The 13,338-nt window shown below is 49.5% G+C and overlaps 1 protein-coding gene across 1 annotated transcript in view; it reads left to right on the plus strand.

Moving 5' to 3' along the window:
• Window positions 1–13,338, plus strand: part of PITPNM3 (PITPNM family member 3) — a 93,410-nt gene that overhangs the window by 57,710 nt on the left and 22,362 nt on the right. The window contains exons 7-10 of the mRNA XM_056865569.1: window positions 2,097–2,286; window positions 4,576–4,695; window positions 7,202–7,383; window positions 8,953–9,125. Of these exons, the coding sequence (XP_056721547.1) occupies window positions 2,097–2,286; window positions 4,576–4,695; window positions 7,202–7,383; window positions 8,953–9,125 (665 nt within the window). The remainder of the gene's footprint in view (window positions 1–2,096; window positions 2,287–4,575; window positions 4,696–7,201; window positions 7,384–8,952; window positions 9,126–13,338) is intronic.

A 13,338-nucleotide genomic window follows, 5' to 3' on the forward strand; every position in this document is an offset into this window, starting at 1 on the left:
CCCCCTGTAAACATAGTCTGCCTAGTAAACGTCAGGATGTGGCGTTACCCCGTGGGTCAGTAATGTCCCTGGTGCTTGCACAGGGGACTACCTTTACCTTAATTCAGTGGAAAACTTTCCAACCATGAGTGGATTCGGTTTTCCCCGATGTGTCGACTTCTTACAGTGGCTGTACTTTGGCGGAAGTAGTTTGCTTCAACAGGCTCTGGGGCTAAGTCTGTCGAGACTGTCTAGAGGCCAGCTGGTGCAGGGGAGTGTTTACCATCGAGTCTGTCGTGCGTTGGGATGCCTTCAGGCAAAGTCTAGGAACACACAACAGCTGCCAAGGCCTGGGCATGGTGTGGTGGGAGAAAGGGTGTCTCAATCTGCCCTGCACAGCAGGGCTCCTTGTAAGAGCTCTCCGCTGCATCTTGGGGAGGAAACGCGAGAAAACATTTCCTCTGTGACCTCTCAAGCCGAGCCAGTTTATCTTATATCGTAGAGTTGAAAGGGCCCATGCAGGCCGTCTAATCCCAACCCCTTGCTTAATGCAGGATCAGCCTAGAGCAGGGGTGTCAAACATACGGCCGTGGGCCAGATCCGGCCCCTTTTGAGCTCTTATCTAGCCAGCTGAGGCAGCCACCCCCCACCCCACACTCGATCTGGGCTGGCGAGGCATGGCCTGGCCCAGCCCAACCAGGTGACATATATGTCATATCCAACCCTCATAACAAATAAGTTGGACACCCCTGGCCTAGAGCATCCCTGACAAGCACTTGTCCAGCCTCTGCTTTAAGACTGCCCGTGAGAGGGAGCTCACCACCTCCCTAGGTAGCCGATTCCACTGTCAAACAACTCTCACTGTATTTCTCCAAAGAGAGAGTCTGTTCTGGCGCTCGGTGTTGGGCTTGGAATTCTGCTTGGAGAGACCCCCCCCCCAAATGACTGAAAATTAGATGTAGATAGGTGTTAAAAGTGTTTTGTGTAACGCAGGAGAAGAAGTGCTGATGAGTATTGGTCCAATTTAGGGGTGTCAGCAGGATGAATTTCAGGAATGCAGATAGGGGCGACCTTTGCCCGAAGGAGAGGAACCTGGGAGGGGGGCTGGCGGAGTGCCTTCAGATAGTTGGAGACATGCCTAGCGGTACGCGGCTCTGTTCTTCGAAGTGGCTCAAGGTGGGCGTTCTGAGCAGCCTTTCTCAGGAGCAGGGGCTGGGACCTTTTCGAAAGCCGCTTAAGGCGGGTTGGAGTTGCGATGGAAGCCTTTTGTCTTTCGGAAGTCTTGAGGAGCAGGCTGGGCAGAGGCGCTTTGCACGTCGCAAAGAAGGTACAAGAAGTACGGAGGACTGACGCCTGCTTTGTCGTCATCCAAAGAGGAGATGTGCAGAAACACACATGCGTTCCCCCCCACCTGCCCCCGAGACATGCTAATTTTGTCCCCTATTTGACAAAACGGATGCCTCCCTTCTCCAGAGGAGCCCCGGAAAGGCAGGCCAGAGGGATGGCAAGCTGTCTCTGGAACGTACAAAGCGCCTCTTTTGTGACGGTTCTCAGCTTCTGCGCCGCTGTGGAGCTTTCAAATGCTTTGCGCCCATCATCTCATAACAGTTATAATATCTCCGTAAAATAGAGGAGTATTCTCCCAAGGAGTCCTCGGTTATCCGGGGGCTCTTTCCCTTGCATTCTCTTCTTCTTCTTCCAAGGCTTTCTTTACGGATAACGCGAGCCAGTCAAGAGGCAGCAATTAGTTTGAAAGGGCTCTTTTTTCCCTCGGGAAATTGCATCAATCTTTGAGCATGGCTCTGGTCTGAAACTAGAAGGGCCGGGGATGGGTGGGGGTGGTTCAGTTCTTGTTGTTTTGGTGTGTGTTTTTTTTGGTCCGGATTTTGCAACGAGAACCCGTGCTGCCATTAGACTTAAAAAAACAAAACACCTCCGTTTGGGCAGCACCTGGTTGCAGAAGGTGGGTCATCATTTTGCAAGATGTTCTTATGTTCTCAAGATATGAAAACTGTGCTTAATGTGACATTTCCCCCCATGTGTCCCCTTCCCTCATTTATAGCCCACCCCGTCAGCTCCAGGCTATTTGCACTGCTTCCACTTTCTTCTCTTTTCAGCCTAAATCCCTACAGTTACGACGAGACATCGCTTAGCAGCAGCGAAGACCACATCCCTCTAGCGGCCTTGCCTTTGCTGGCCATCTCCTCCCCCCAGTACCAGGATGCGGTTGCCATGGTGATCAACAGAGCCAACCAGGTTTACAATGAATTTCTCAGATCTCCTGACGGGACCGGCTTTAATGGGCAGGTACGATCCATCCCGCTGTTTGACGGGCAGCACAAATGCGAGGGTTTGAGTTACAGCCGTGGGTCTACTGAGGTGGATTTCTCCGCTTCAGATCAGAGCATCTCTGTGTCTGTATCTAATTGCTTCCTCTCTGTTTTGTGGAAGCAACACGTGGGCTTTCTTTGTTTTCCCTTGTTTTAATTTCAAGCAGCGCAACTGAATATTGCTAGTGGGCAATTAAAGAATCTGTCAAGGGCTGCAGGAACCTTTTGCGCCGAGTTAGTAAGCTACCAGGGCTGAGTTTGCTCAGACCACAGATTCCTGTTCAGATTTAGAAAGAAATGAAGGTTTACGCTGACATCCCTTGCTGTATGAAGCCTGTGGATTGGCCATTCATGGCACGAATCCAGAGAGTTTGGACCTTTGCCTTTGCCTGGTCAACAGCGTAAGACCATGTTGTTTTTCTGTCATTCAGCTTCCAGCTTCTCAGTAGCCTTCCAGCTAGCAAACCCTGGTAGGACTGGAATGGAAGCTTTGAGTCTGGTTATGGGTACTGCCAGTCAAGGCCCTGGTCCAGACAGAAACCCCCTGACTCAAAAGCTGAACAAAATACATTTGATATGATTTCTGTGAAGGAGACTGCTGCACAGGCAGAGACCGAGAATAAAATCAAGCGCATATATATATGTAGCCGTGCTGAGTAATAACAGTTGCTAAAACTGTCCAAAGGGTTTTCCCGTCCCTACCCAGAGTCCCTGTCAGGAAAGAGGAAGCTGTGGGTAAAACTGTCTTCGCGTGCGTGCGTGTTCATGCATGTGTGTGTATGTGTTGGTTCTCTCCCCCACTGCTGCACCCAACAGCTTCATACCTAGGAAATCCAATAACAAATTAAGCAAACAAAGAGGAAAAAAATATGCATTAACTGCAGTGTTGGCATTAGTAAGCATTTCACAGTTATGCTGTCTAGTTTCCCCCCTTAATTTCATAAGAGGCATCATATTGCTGCATCACAGAATGTGTGTGTGTGTTCTGCTGAGGACCTGGGAGGTCCAGAAGGGAATCTGAGCCCTGGAAAGAGGTTGCTGGGGGCAAGGGGGCAGGCAAGGAAGAGTGGGAGAGCCAGCGTGGTGTAGTGGCTAAGAGCAGCAGACTCTAATCTGGTGAACTGGCTTTGTTTCCCCACTCCTCCACATGAAGCCTGTTGGGTGACCTTGGGCCAGTCACAGTTCTCTCCGACTTCTCAGACCCATCTACCTCACAAGGTGCCTGTTGTGGGAAGAGGAAGGAAGGGAAATTGTAAGCCGCTTTGAGACTCCTTGTGTTATGTGCCGTCAAGTCACTTCCGACTCATGGCGACCCTATGAATGAAAGTCCTCCAAAATGTCCTATCTTTGACAGCCTTGCTCAGATCTTGCAAATTGAAGGCTGTGGCTTCCTTTATTGAGTCAATCCATCTCTTGTTGGGTCTTCCTCTTTTCCTGCTGCCCTCAACTTTTCCTAGCATGACTGTCTTTTCCAGTGACTCTTGTCGTCTCATGACGTGACCAAAATACGATAGCTCCTTAAAGGTAGAGAAAAGCGGGGTATAATAACCAACTCTTCTTTGTAGCCTAGCTTGGACTTCATGGGCAATTCAGGACAGAAGCTTAAGGCTCAAGCAGATAGCTGTTGGACTAGGCAATGTCTAGTGTTCAAAGGATGGGAAGAAGAAGACCCTTCAGGGGGCAGCAAGTGGACAGTTAGATAGGATAGTGAGGTTTAGGGACCTTCCATCCTTTTAAGTGTCACCTCTTGTCTGTCTCCAGACTATACTTACGGCAATATCCTCCTTGGAAGTCTATCTCCGCTCTCTCAGCTAGTTGGGAGACTGTTTCTGTCTGTACTCTTTACTCTCTATTCTGTAGTTCCTTAATAAACCTCTCTATACACCTTAATCAGATTGTGCAACTCCGCTGCGTTACTTGCACTGTGCTAACAATGGCAAAGGAGGGGACCAGGTCTGTCAAGCTCATACCCGAAATTGCTTTGTGTGCATTGAGAATCCCAGCTTGGCAGAAGGCTTTGTGGCATGGTCACCCTAGGAGACTTCCTCTCTCCGCCAGCCCTCAGTGGGAGGAAAGATCTGGGTGCGAGGATCTTTGCCACGTGGCTGTGTGGTTCGCCTGTCTTCTGAACCCACCCGTGTCTTTGTGCATGGAAGAAACCCATCCTTCTCCCTGTTCTTCTTGTGTGCCGGGCAGGAAGTCCAAAGAGGTGTCCGTCACTTGTCTGTCAAGTAATGTGCTCGGCCGCTTGTTCTCCTTCTTCCAGGTGTGCCTCATTGGGGACTGCGTGGGAGGCATCCTGGGGTTCGATGCCATCTGTTACAGCACAGGGCTAGATGACGAAAGCCAAGCCAGCAGCCGAAGAGGCAGCTCCAGCAGTGTCCAGGTAAGCCGGCTGGGGCGGTGGCTCTGAGCCTCACGCCCGGCAGGCTTCACCTTGCTAACCAGTGAAGACGGCAGAAATTTGGGGAGAAAACCCTTTTGTCACCACATGCCTTGTTGTGGCAAGCAGATAATTATAAAAGGTAAAGGTCCCCTGTGCAAGCACCAGGTCATTCCTGACCCATGGGGTGGCGTCACATCCTGACGTTTACTAGCCAGACTTTGTTTACGAGGTGGTTTGCCAGTGCCTTCCCCAGTCATCTTCCCTTTACCCCCAGCAAGCCGGGTCCTCATTTGACCGACCTCGGAAGGATGGAAGGCTGAATCAACCTGGAGCTGGCTACCTGAAACCGACTTCCGTCAGGATCAAACTCAGGTTGTGACCAGAGCTTGGACTGCAGTACTGCAGCATTACCAGTCTGTGCCACGGGGGTCTTAAGCAGATAATTAGCTGAGGTTTTTCAGCCCCTTCTCTTCTGCTGTGGGCTGCCTGTGACGGTTGGCCTAATTGGTTTTGTTTTGCTTTTTATAAAAGGACGGATTGCACACGTTGTCTAGTGGCTGTCTCTGGCACATTTCTTGATCAGTCTTGGGAGTGGTGCGGGGGTAGCATTCTACGAAACAGAGCTTGAAAGCACTGCCATAATTTCTTGGCACGGAGATGGCCGCACCTGTCAAATTTCTCTGCCTCGGGATCCGGACTGCTAGGACACTCAGCAGTTGAAGGACACAGGATCCAGTCCTGAATCCAAAATCCTTTAAACAGGGAACTAGATGCTATTAACCAGTCTTACACTATACAACTTAGCTGATAAATAGTCCTCTTTCCCAGGAGGCCGTCTTTATGTAGCATTCATGGATCTTGGGGCTGCCTTTGAGTCTGTTCCAAGATCCCATCTCTGGGCTAAACTGGCCAACACAACAATAGCTAAAAAGGCTTCTGTGATTGACTATTAAATTGTATTTGAACCCAACAGCACAAGTTCGTTGTGGATCGGAGGGCCAGTTAACTGGCTCCATTTCCCTGCTAAAAGGCATTAAGCAAAGCTGTCTCTTAGCCCCTCTGCTTTTTAACCTTTATGGAAACGACATGCCCCGTGGCACAGAGTGATAAGCTGCAGTACTGCAGTCAAGACCTGAGTTCGATCTTGATGAAAGTCGGTTTCAGGTAGCCGGCTCAAGGTTGACTCAGCCTTCCATCTTTCCGAGGTCGGTAAAATGAGTACCCAGCTTGCGGGGTGGGGTGGGGGTAAAGTGTGCATAACTGGGGAAGGCAATGGCAAACCACCCCGTAAACATAGTCTGCCTAGTAAACGTTCAGATGTGACATCACCCCATGGGTCAGTAATGACCCGGTGCTTTATAAACGACATGATGCCCTGCCTCCAAAAATTATCACTTCATGTACCTATATTGGCTGGTCATGAAATCCCAGCTCTGCTATATGCAGATGACACAGTGCTATTATCTAGGTCAGAAGATGGTCTTCGTAAGGCTATTAACTAGCAGTCCCCTCCCCATCTCTTCTTTTACTTTGGAAATTCTCTTGCAACCTGATCTTACGCGTGATCACTCAGAAGCAAACCTCAAGTAAATAGCCACAGGAGTGCAGCCGATTTAAAAAATGGGCCATAGCAGTAATTTGTTTCTGGACTCTGCACTAATATAAAGCTAATATTTGCAAGACTCATTCAGGAGCTAATGGAGTCTGCACCAGAAAGTGGAGAAAGGTATTATCAAAGGTTAATAAGATACAAGTGAGAGCTGACGATTAGACAGTTACATGCCTTCGTTGTGTCTGCTGGGCCTGTTGTTGGCATATATACAATTTTATTAAAGTTAATTTCACACTTGTGGTCCCGTCCCCCCCCCAATTGATCACCCCATTGCTTCACCAGGTTGATATCTGCACACAAAATATATGTGAGACTTATACTAACCAGTACTACAACAAAAACCCAATATACCAGTTGTTTGAATGATTGAGAATAAACTTTACAACATATTCACTTACCTGGTTGGGTTTTAAACTGTTTGTACTTTGTATTTTGTATTTGTATTGGTTCACATCATTGTATTTCTATATATGTGTGCAGATTTTAGAAAAGGTTTTAACTAACCACTGATGAAGGCCCTAGAGGCTGAAACGCGTTTGGGTTTGTGGTTACAGATATCAACCTTAAGTTTGGCTATTGTGCCATTTTAATGCTTTTAAAGAATTTTAAAATCTTTATAGTGCTTCTAATAAAATATATTTGTAATATTTCCACATAGACTTACATAAATTTTCCTCTCACCCAACCCCAGGTACCCAATATTGAAAAGGCCCCAGATCAGATCCTAAAGCCCTATTTCCTTTTATAAGAGCTCTCTCCTGAACCATTCAATTTTACTACAGCCCTGTTCCCTTTACAAAATACTTCTGTTACAGGAATACTTCTCTTAACTTAAAAAAACCCCAAATCTTTCATTTGCTGTGTGTTATTTTTCCTAAAATTATTATTGTAAAGGATAACCCCCTCAATGCCGAAGGCTCAAATCTGGGAGACCTCAAACGCCTCAGCAAGAGCAACATTGACATCTCCGGACTGATGGAGGAAGAGGAGCCCAGGCAGCCATTGCCGCGGAAACCAAGCGACTGCTCCAGCTACGAGTGCGATTCCATCACACAGCATCACGCCCTCCTGTCCAGGTAAGCCGAAGACCATGTTCAGAGAAACTGCTTGGAGACGTTCCTTGCCAGCTGTTGTAGAGATCTCAAGATTTATAGTTAGAAAATGGGCAAAAACGCACCGTCTCTTTAGCCTCCTTTATTCCCTGTTTCAGCCAGGATTCAGCCAGGATCGAACACATGCGTTTTCGCCGAACGTGCGTTCGATCCTGGCTGAATCCTGGCTGAAAGAGGGAATGAAGGAGGCTAAAGCGACCGTGCGTTGTGGCCCAATCCGACAAGGAGTTGCAAAAAAGGTATTGTGGGGCAAAAGAGGCTGGGGCAAGCGGGAAACAAAGAAACACGTTTGTGGATGACTGATCTTGTGATTTTTTAAATGTTTAATCTGCCTTCCATCCAAACCAGGTTCCCCAAAGGCAGCATTTGGGAGTTACGTTTTAACACGTTCAGACAAGAAACATGAACTTGAAATTATCCTAAACATTACAAGGATTCAAAACAACTGCAAGAAACGAATCCGCCAGCAATGGCAAGAGCCCTTCTTATAATCAGCAAAGGAAGCTCTGCCCTTCCTTTCGTCTGATCCTCCACTCCCGGGCTCTGTAAGGATTCCATTCAACCAGTGCATTGAATGGCATCTGGAAGCCAACTTTTCTCTTCGGCAATTTGTGCATGGGAGGTTTTGCCTAGGATTTGCCGCTTATTTTCCCCATTCCAAATTCTCAAAACTCAACAATAAGTCCCCATGTGGAGTTTTGAGAATTCGGATGGGGAAAATGTGCATCTTGATAGTGGCAAATCCAAGGCAAACTCTCCCATGCATAAATGGCCTTTGTCCCCTTCCTCAGCAGTGGGAAATTCAACAAACCTCCTCAGAAGCGTGATCTCTCTTCTTTTCCCCCACGAGAGATCGTCTTCTACTTACCAACCTGCAGCTCGGACTAGTTTCAGTAAGAGACAAGCAGCGGTCAACGTGGACTGTGCAACTCGTAGAGAAGCATCCATCCCCATCTCTCAAACAGCAGGAAGAGAAGCCAGCTGCTTCTCCCTGCCTCTTTGAGCACCACAGGAAGACAAAGCGAAGAAGAAGGGTTGGTTTTTATGTGCCGATTTTCTCTACCTTTTAAGGAGAATCAAACCAGCTTACAATCTCCTTCCCTTCCTCTTCCCACAACAGACACCCTGTGAGGCAGGTGGGGCCGAGAGAGCTCTAAGAGAGCTGTGACTGGCCCAAGGTCACCCAGCAGGTTTCATGTGGAGGAGTGGGGAAACCAACCCGGTTCACCGGATTAGAGTCTGCCACTCACGTGGAGGAGTGGGGAATCAAACCCGGTTTTCCAGATCAGAGTCTGCTGCTCCTAACCACGACACCACACCGGCTCTCTACTCCCCGTGCAAGTGGAAGCTTCCAGGAGCTTCTGTGCATTCTTTTGGGGGGGGGGGATATTTGGCTGCAATCTTTTTTTTAAAGTGGCATTTGGCTTTTTGTTTTGAAAAACACTCCCTTTCTATCTTGCTTGACTTGTCTGGACTGATAACCCTTTCAACTAAGGAGGTGTGTCTCCTGGTTTCTCTCCCCCACCGACCCAGTATCCACTCGACAATGCTGCAGGAGGACGCGGACTTCCCCCCCGTGAGCACCTCCAGCGTGTCGGACGTCAGCATGGGGCGTTTTGAGTTCGAGGTCTCCGATTTCTTCCTCTTCGGCTCTCCCCTCGGTTTGGTGCTGGCTATGAGAAGGACGGTGCTTCCCAGCCAGGAAGGTGAGCTGCCATGGCGCAGGTGGAGGGGGACACACACAGTAGTGATTTTTTGCGCAGTGCGTAATTTATTTGTGGAACTCCGTTCCACAGAGGGTAGCCATGTTGGTCTGCGGTAGAACAGCTAGATCCGAGTCCACTAGCTCCTTAGAGATCAACAAGGTTTTTTTTGGAGGGGGGAGGTGAGCTTTCGAGAGTCAAAGCTTTGGCTCTCGAAAGTTCATGTCCTGAAAATTTTGTTGGTCTCTAAGGTGCTACTAAGAGCCCCATGGCACAGAGTGGTCAGCTGCATTACTGGAGTTAAAAGCTCTGCTCACGACCTGAGTTCGATCCCATTGGAAGTTGGTTTCAGGTAGCCGGCTCAAGGTTGACTCAGCCTTCCATCCTTCCGAGGTCAGTAAAATGAGTACCCAGTTTGCTGGGGGTAAAGGGAAGACGGCTGGGGAAGGCACTGGCAAACCACCCCATAAACAAAAAGTCTGCCTAGGAAACTTCGGGATGTGACATCAACCCATGGTTCAGGAATGACCCGGTGCTTGCAAAGGGACCTTTACCTTTATAAGGTGCTACTGGAACTTAGTTGTGGAACTTCGTGGTACAAGATCTGTTGACTGCTCCTGGTTAGAATCATAGAGTTGGAAGGGACCACCAGGGTAATCTAGCCCAACCCCCTGCACAGTGCAGGACATTCACAACTACCTCCCCCACACACATCCAGTGACCCCTACTCCATGCCCAGAAGATGGCCAAGATGCCCTCCCTCTCATGAACTGCCTAAGTTCATAGAAACAGCATTGCTGACAGATGGCCGTCTAGCCTCTGCTTAAAAACCTCCAGGGAAGGAGAGCTTACCACCTCCCAAGGAAGCCTGTTCCACTGAGGAATCGCTCTAACTGTTAGAAAATTCTTCCTAATGCCTAGACAGAATATCTGTCTGTCTGTCTGTCTGTCTGTCTATCTATCTTGAATAAAATCATAGAAGGGACCACCAGGGTCATCTAGTCCAGTGGTCGGCAAACTCATTAGTCAACAGAGCCAAATATTAACAGTACAACGATTGAGATTTCTTTTGAGAGCCAAATTTCTTAAACTATATAGGTAGGTACACTGTTTATTAACTTAATGAAATTTAAAGTTTTAAGTCTTAATTAAACTATAGGTACACTGAATAAAACTTGATATCATACTTAATAATGATCTTATTTATTGATAAAAATAATATCATCGAGCTCTGAAGGTGACTTAGCACGAGGTGGACCTGCCATCTGAAGCAAAGGCGCAGCCGAGTTTTCCTTCGGGGATTCTGTTCTTGACTAACCTGGGCCCCCAGTTGCTTTTTTAAAGTGGGGGGGGGCTCCCTTCCAGCAACTAGGTGGGGAGCAGTCGGAAGCAGCTGCCCTGAGCCAAAACCATCCCTCTTCATCCCTAGATGGCAGCAACTAGGGGCTTGTAACAGGCCCAAGGGGGGAGCAGAGACCCTTGCCCACCGTTCGGGAACCCCCCCCGAAGCACTCAGGCCTCCCCGTGCCAGACGCCCCCCCCCCCCGCGCGCGCGCTCTCTCACCTCTCCAAAGCAGCAGGCTCCCCTCCGCGCTGGGCTGCAGCCGCTTCCCCTTCCCGGCAAGCTAATGGAGGGAGGCAGGCAGGCAAGCGGCACCACGCTGTTTAAAGGCAGCTCTCGTGAGAGGGAGGAGCGGAGCGAAGGAGAGCCAAGCGCCTGCCGTCCGACACCCCCGCTCGTGCCTGCGTGCCCGCACGTGGTCATTTGTGGCAGAGCCGCACTCAAGGGGCCAAAGAGCCGCATGCGGCCCGCGAGCCGGGGTTTGCCGACCACTGATCTAGTCCAACCCCCTGCACAATGCAGGAAATTCACAACTACCTCCCCCCCACATCCCAAGTGACCCATACTTCATGCCCAGAAGATGGCCAAGGTGCCCTCCCTCTCATGATCTGCCTAAGGTCATAGAATCAGCATTGCTGACAGATGGCCATCTAGCTTCTGCTTAAAAACCTCCAGGGAAGGAGAGCTCACCACCTCCCGAGGAAGCTTAGGTGCCTTTAGAAGGGGATGAGACAAGCTTGTGGACAGTAGGGTCCTTCCATGTCTCTTGGGCGTGATGGATAAATGAAACCTCCCTGTCCAGAGGCAGTGTACTTCTGAATACTAGTTGCTGGAGATGGCTTTGGCATTTGTGCTCCTGCTGGTGGGCTTTCTGGAGCATTTGATTGGCTGCTGTGGGGAACAAGATGCTGGATTAGACAGACCACTGTTCTGATCCATCAGGGCTGCTCTTGGGTTGGGAAAATAAACCCAAGAGGGAAATCTGAGCAGAGACATTTTGCCTGCTTTGCTGCCTTGAGAAGGAGGATGCCATTTCCCCCCTTTGGCAATCGTAGCATTTGACTTCTGAAAAGCTCCGCTTTTCCCACAGAGCCACAAATTCCCAACGCCTCAAAACTGCAGGTCACAAGGCTGTTTGCAAAACAATGAGGCTGGAGTCCTTCCAGGAGGTTTTTTTGGAACATTTTCGGGCTGCTTTTACCCTCATCAAGGCTGTAACGTTGTTTAATAGCAGCTGAGATGATTGCCCGGCTTTGACTCTTGCCAGCTTTGCAAAACATTCAGCGCCTCCTTGCGATTGGAGCTGAATGCTCATTGAGCTGCTAAAGAGGCCCGCGAACAGCAAGTGCCGAACCGTTAAGGGACAGATCCGGCTCCCTAGTGGAATGGCAAGAGCCCCAGTCATTAGGCCCAACTAGTAATTGAGTTCATTAATCAGCTTTCATGGGAAGAATGTTTGCAGTCGTGCAGCTGGCCTGCCGGTGCTCCAAGGTCTGCCTGGATTCTTCTGTTTGCCCTGGGGAAGGCCTGTTTTGGTTGATTATAGCACTGCTTGAGATCACGAGGGCTGTCCAAGTAACCGGCGGCATAATACTGGGCAGGCAAGAGCTGGTAATTGGGCTCTCTGTCAGGTAGCTGGCGTGTTGACGGCCTCAGATGAGCTAGTAGCTTCAAGCCAGGAATAAGCTTTGTCTGGAACATAATAGAGACAGTTCTCTGGCCTTGAGTGTGCCTGTGTGTGTTTCTTTTGTTGGGTTTCAGGGAACGGGTTGCATGAGGTAGTGGGCTGGGGCTGTTGTCTGCTGTTCTTTCTGTCACTGGCAGGAAGTTGGTGCGACCAACTACTAGTCATGATGCACACCTATTCTCTTCAGTATCAGAGGAGCATGCCTATTATCTTGGGTGCTGTGGAACACAGGCAGGATGGTGCTGCTGCAGTCGTCTTGTTTGGGGGCTTCCTAGAGGCCCCTGGTTGGCCACTGTGTGAACAGACTGCTGGACTTGATGGACCTTGGCCTGATCCAGCAGGGCTTTTCATATGAAGAATAAGAAGAAGAGTTGGTTTTTATATGCCGACTTTCTCTGCCACTTAAGGAAGAATCAAACCGGATTACAATCCCCTTCCCCTCCCCACAACAGACACCCTGTGAGATAAGTGGGGCTGAGAGAGCTCTAAGAGAGCGGGGACTAGCCCAAGGTCACCCAGCTGGCTTCGTGTGGAGGAGTGGGGAAACCAACCCAGTTCACCAGATTGGCGTCTGCCGCTCATGTGGAGGAGTGGGGAATCAAACCCTGTTCTCCAGATTAGAATCCACCGCTCCAAACCACCGCTCTTAACCACTACACCACTCTGGCTCTCCATGTTCTTATGACCAAACTGTGAGTGTAAAGATCAGAATCTGGAGTTAGGCTGCCCAGGGCCCTTAGACTGAGACCCAACAGCACCTTACAAGAGCCAACCCTCTGTAGGGGGAGTTGTGAAAATTGAGGAAAATCCACTACCACCCATTTAAGTGGGACCCTAATGTGGTATCTCGTTTGGGGTCTGTACGTGGCATGGTTGTGACAGAGGGGACCACAAGTGAAGGAACTGAGAGCCAGTGCGACAGAGAAGGTTCCTCCGGAAGGGTTGATGGGGGCACCACGGTGAGTTGGAGCCAATGAAAAGAGAGGGGAGTGGTTCAGCAGAAAGTAGCTATGAGAACGCAGCCGCCGAGTTGGTGGTCTTCCAAACTGTGTTTAGTGGCAAGAAGGGTGGGCCACAACCCAAAGTCAGCAGTTCAGGATTGGCAAGTTCTTAATACGCAAAGGAACCCCGTTTAGGAGACGTGCCCCTTGAATGTATGCTTTAGTCTCCGCTGACGGTAGATCCGC

This window comes from Euleptes europaea, chromosome 19 (genome assembly GCF_029931775.1).
Source record: "Euleptes europaea isolate rEulEur1 chromosome 19, rEulEur1.hap1, whole genome shotgun sequence".
Taxonomy (NCBI): Eukaryota; Metazoa; Chordata; class Lepidosauria; order Squamata; family Sphaerodactylidae; genus Euleptes; species Euleptes europaea.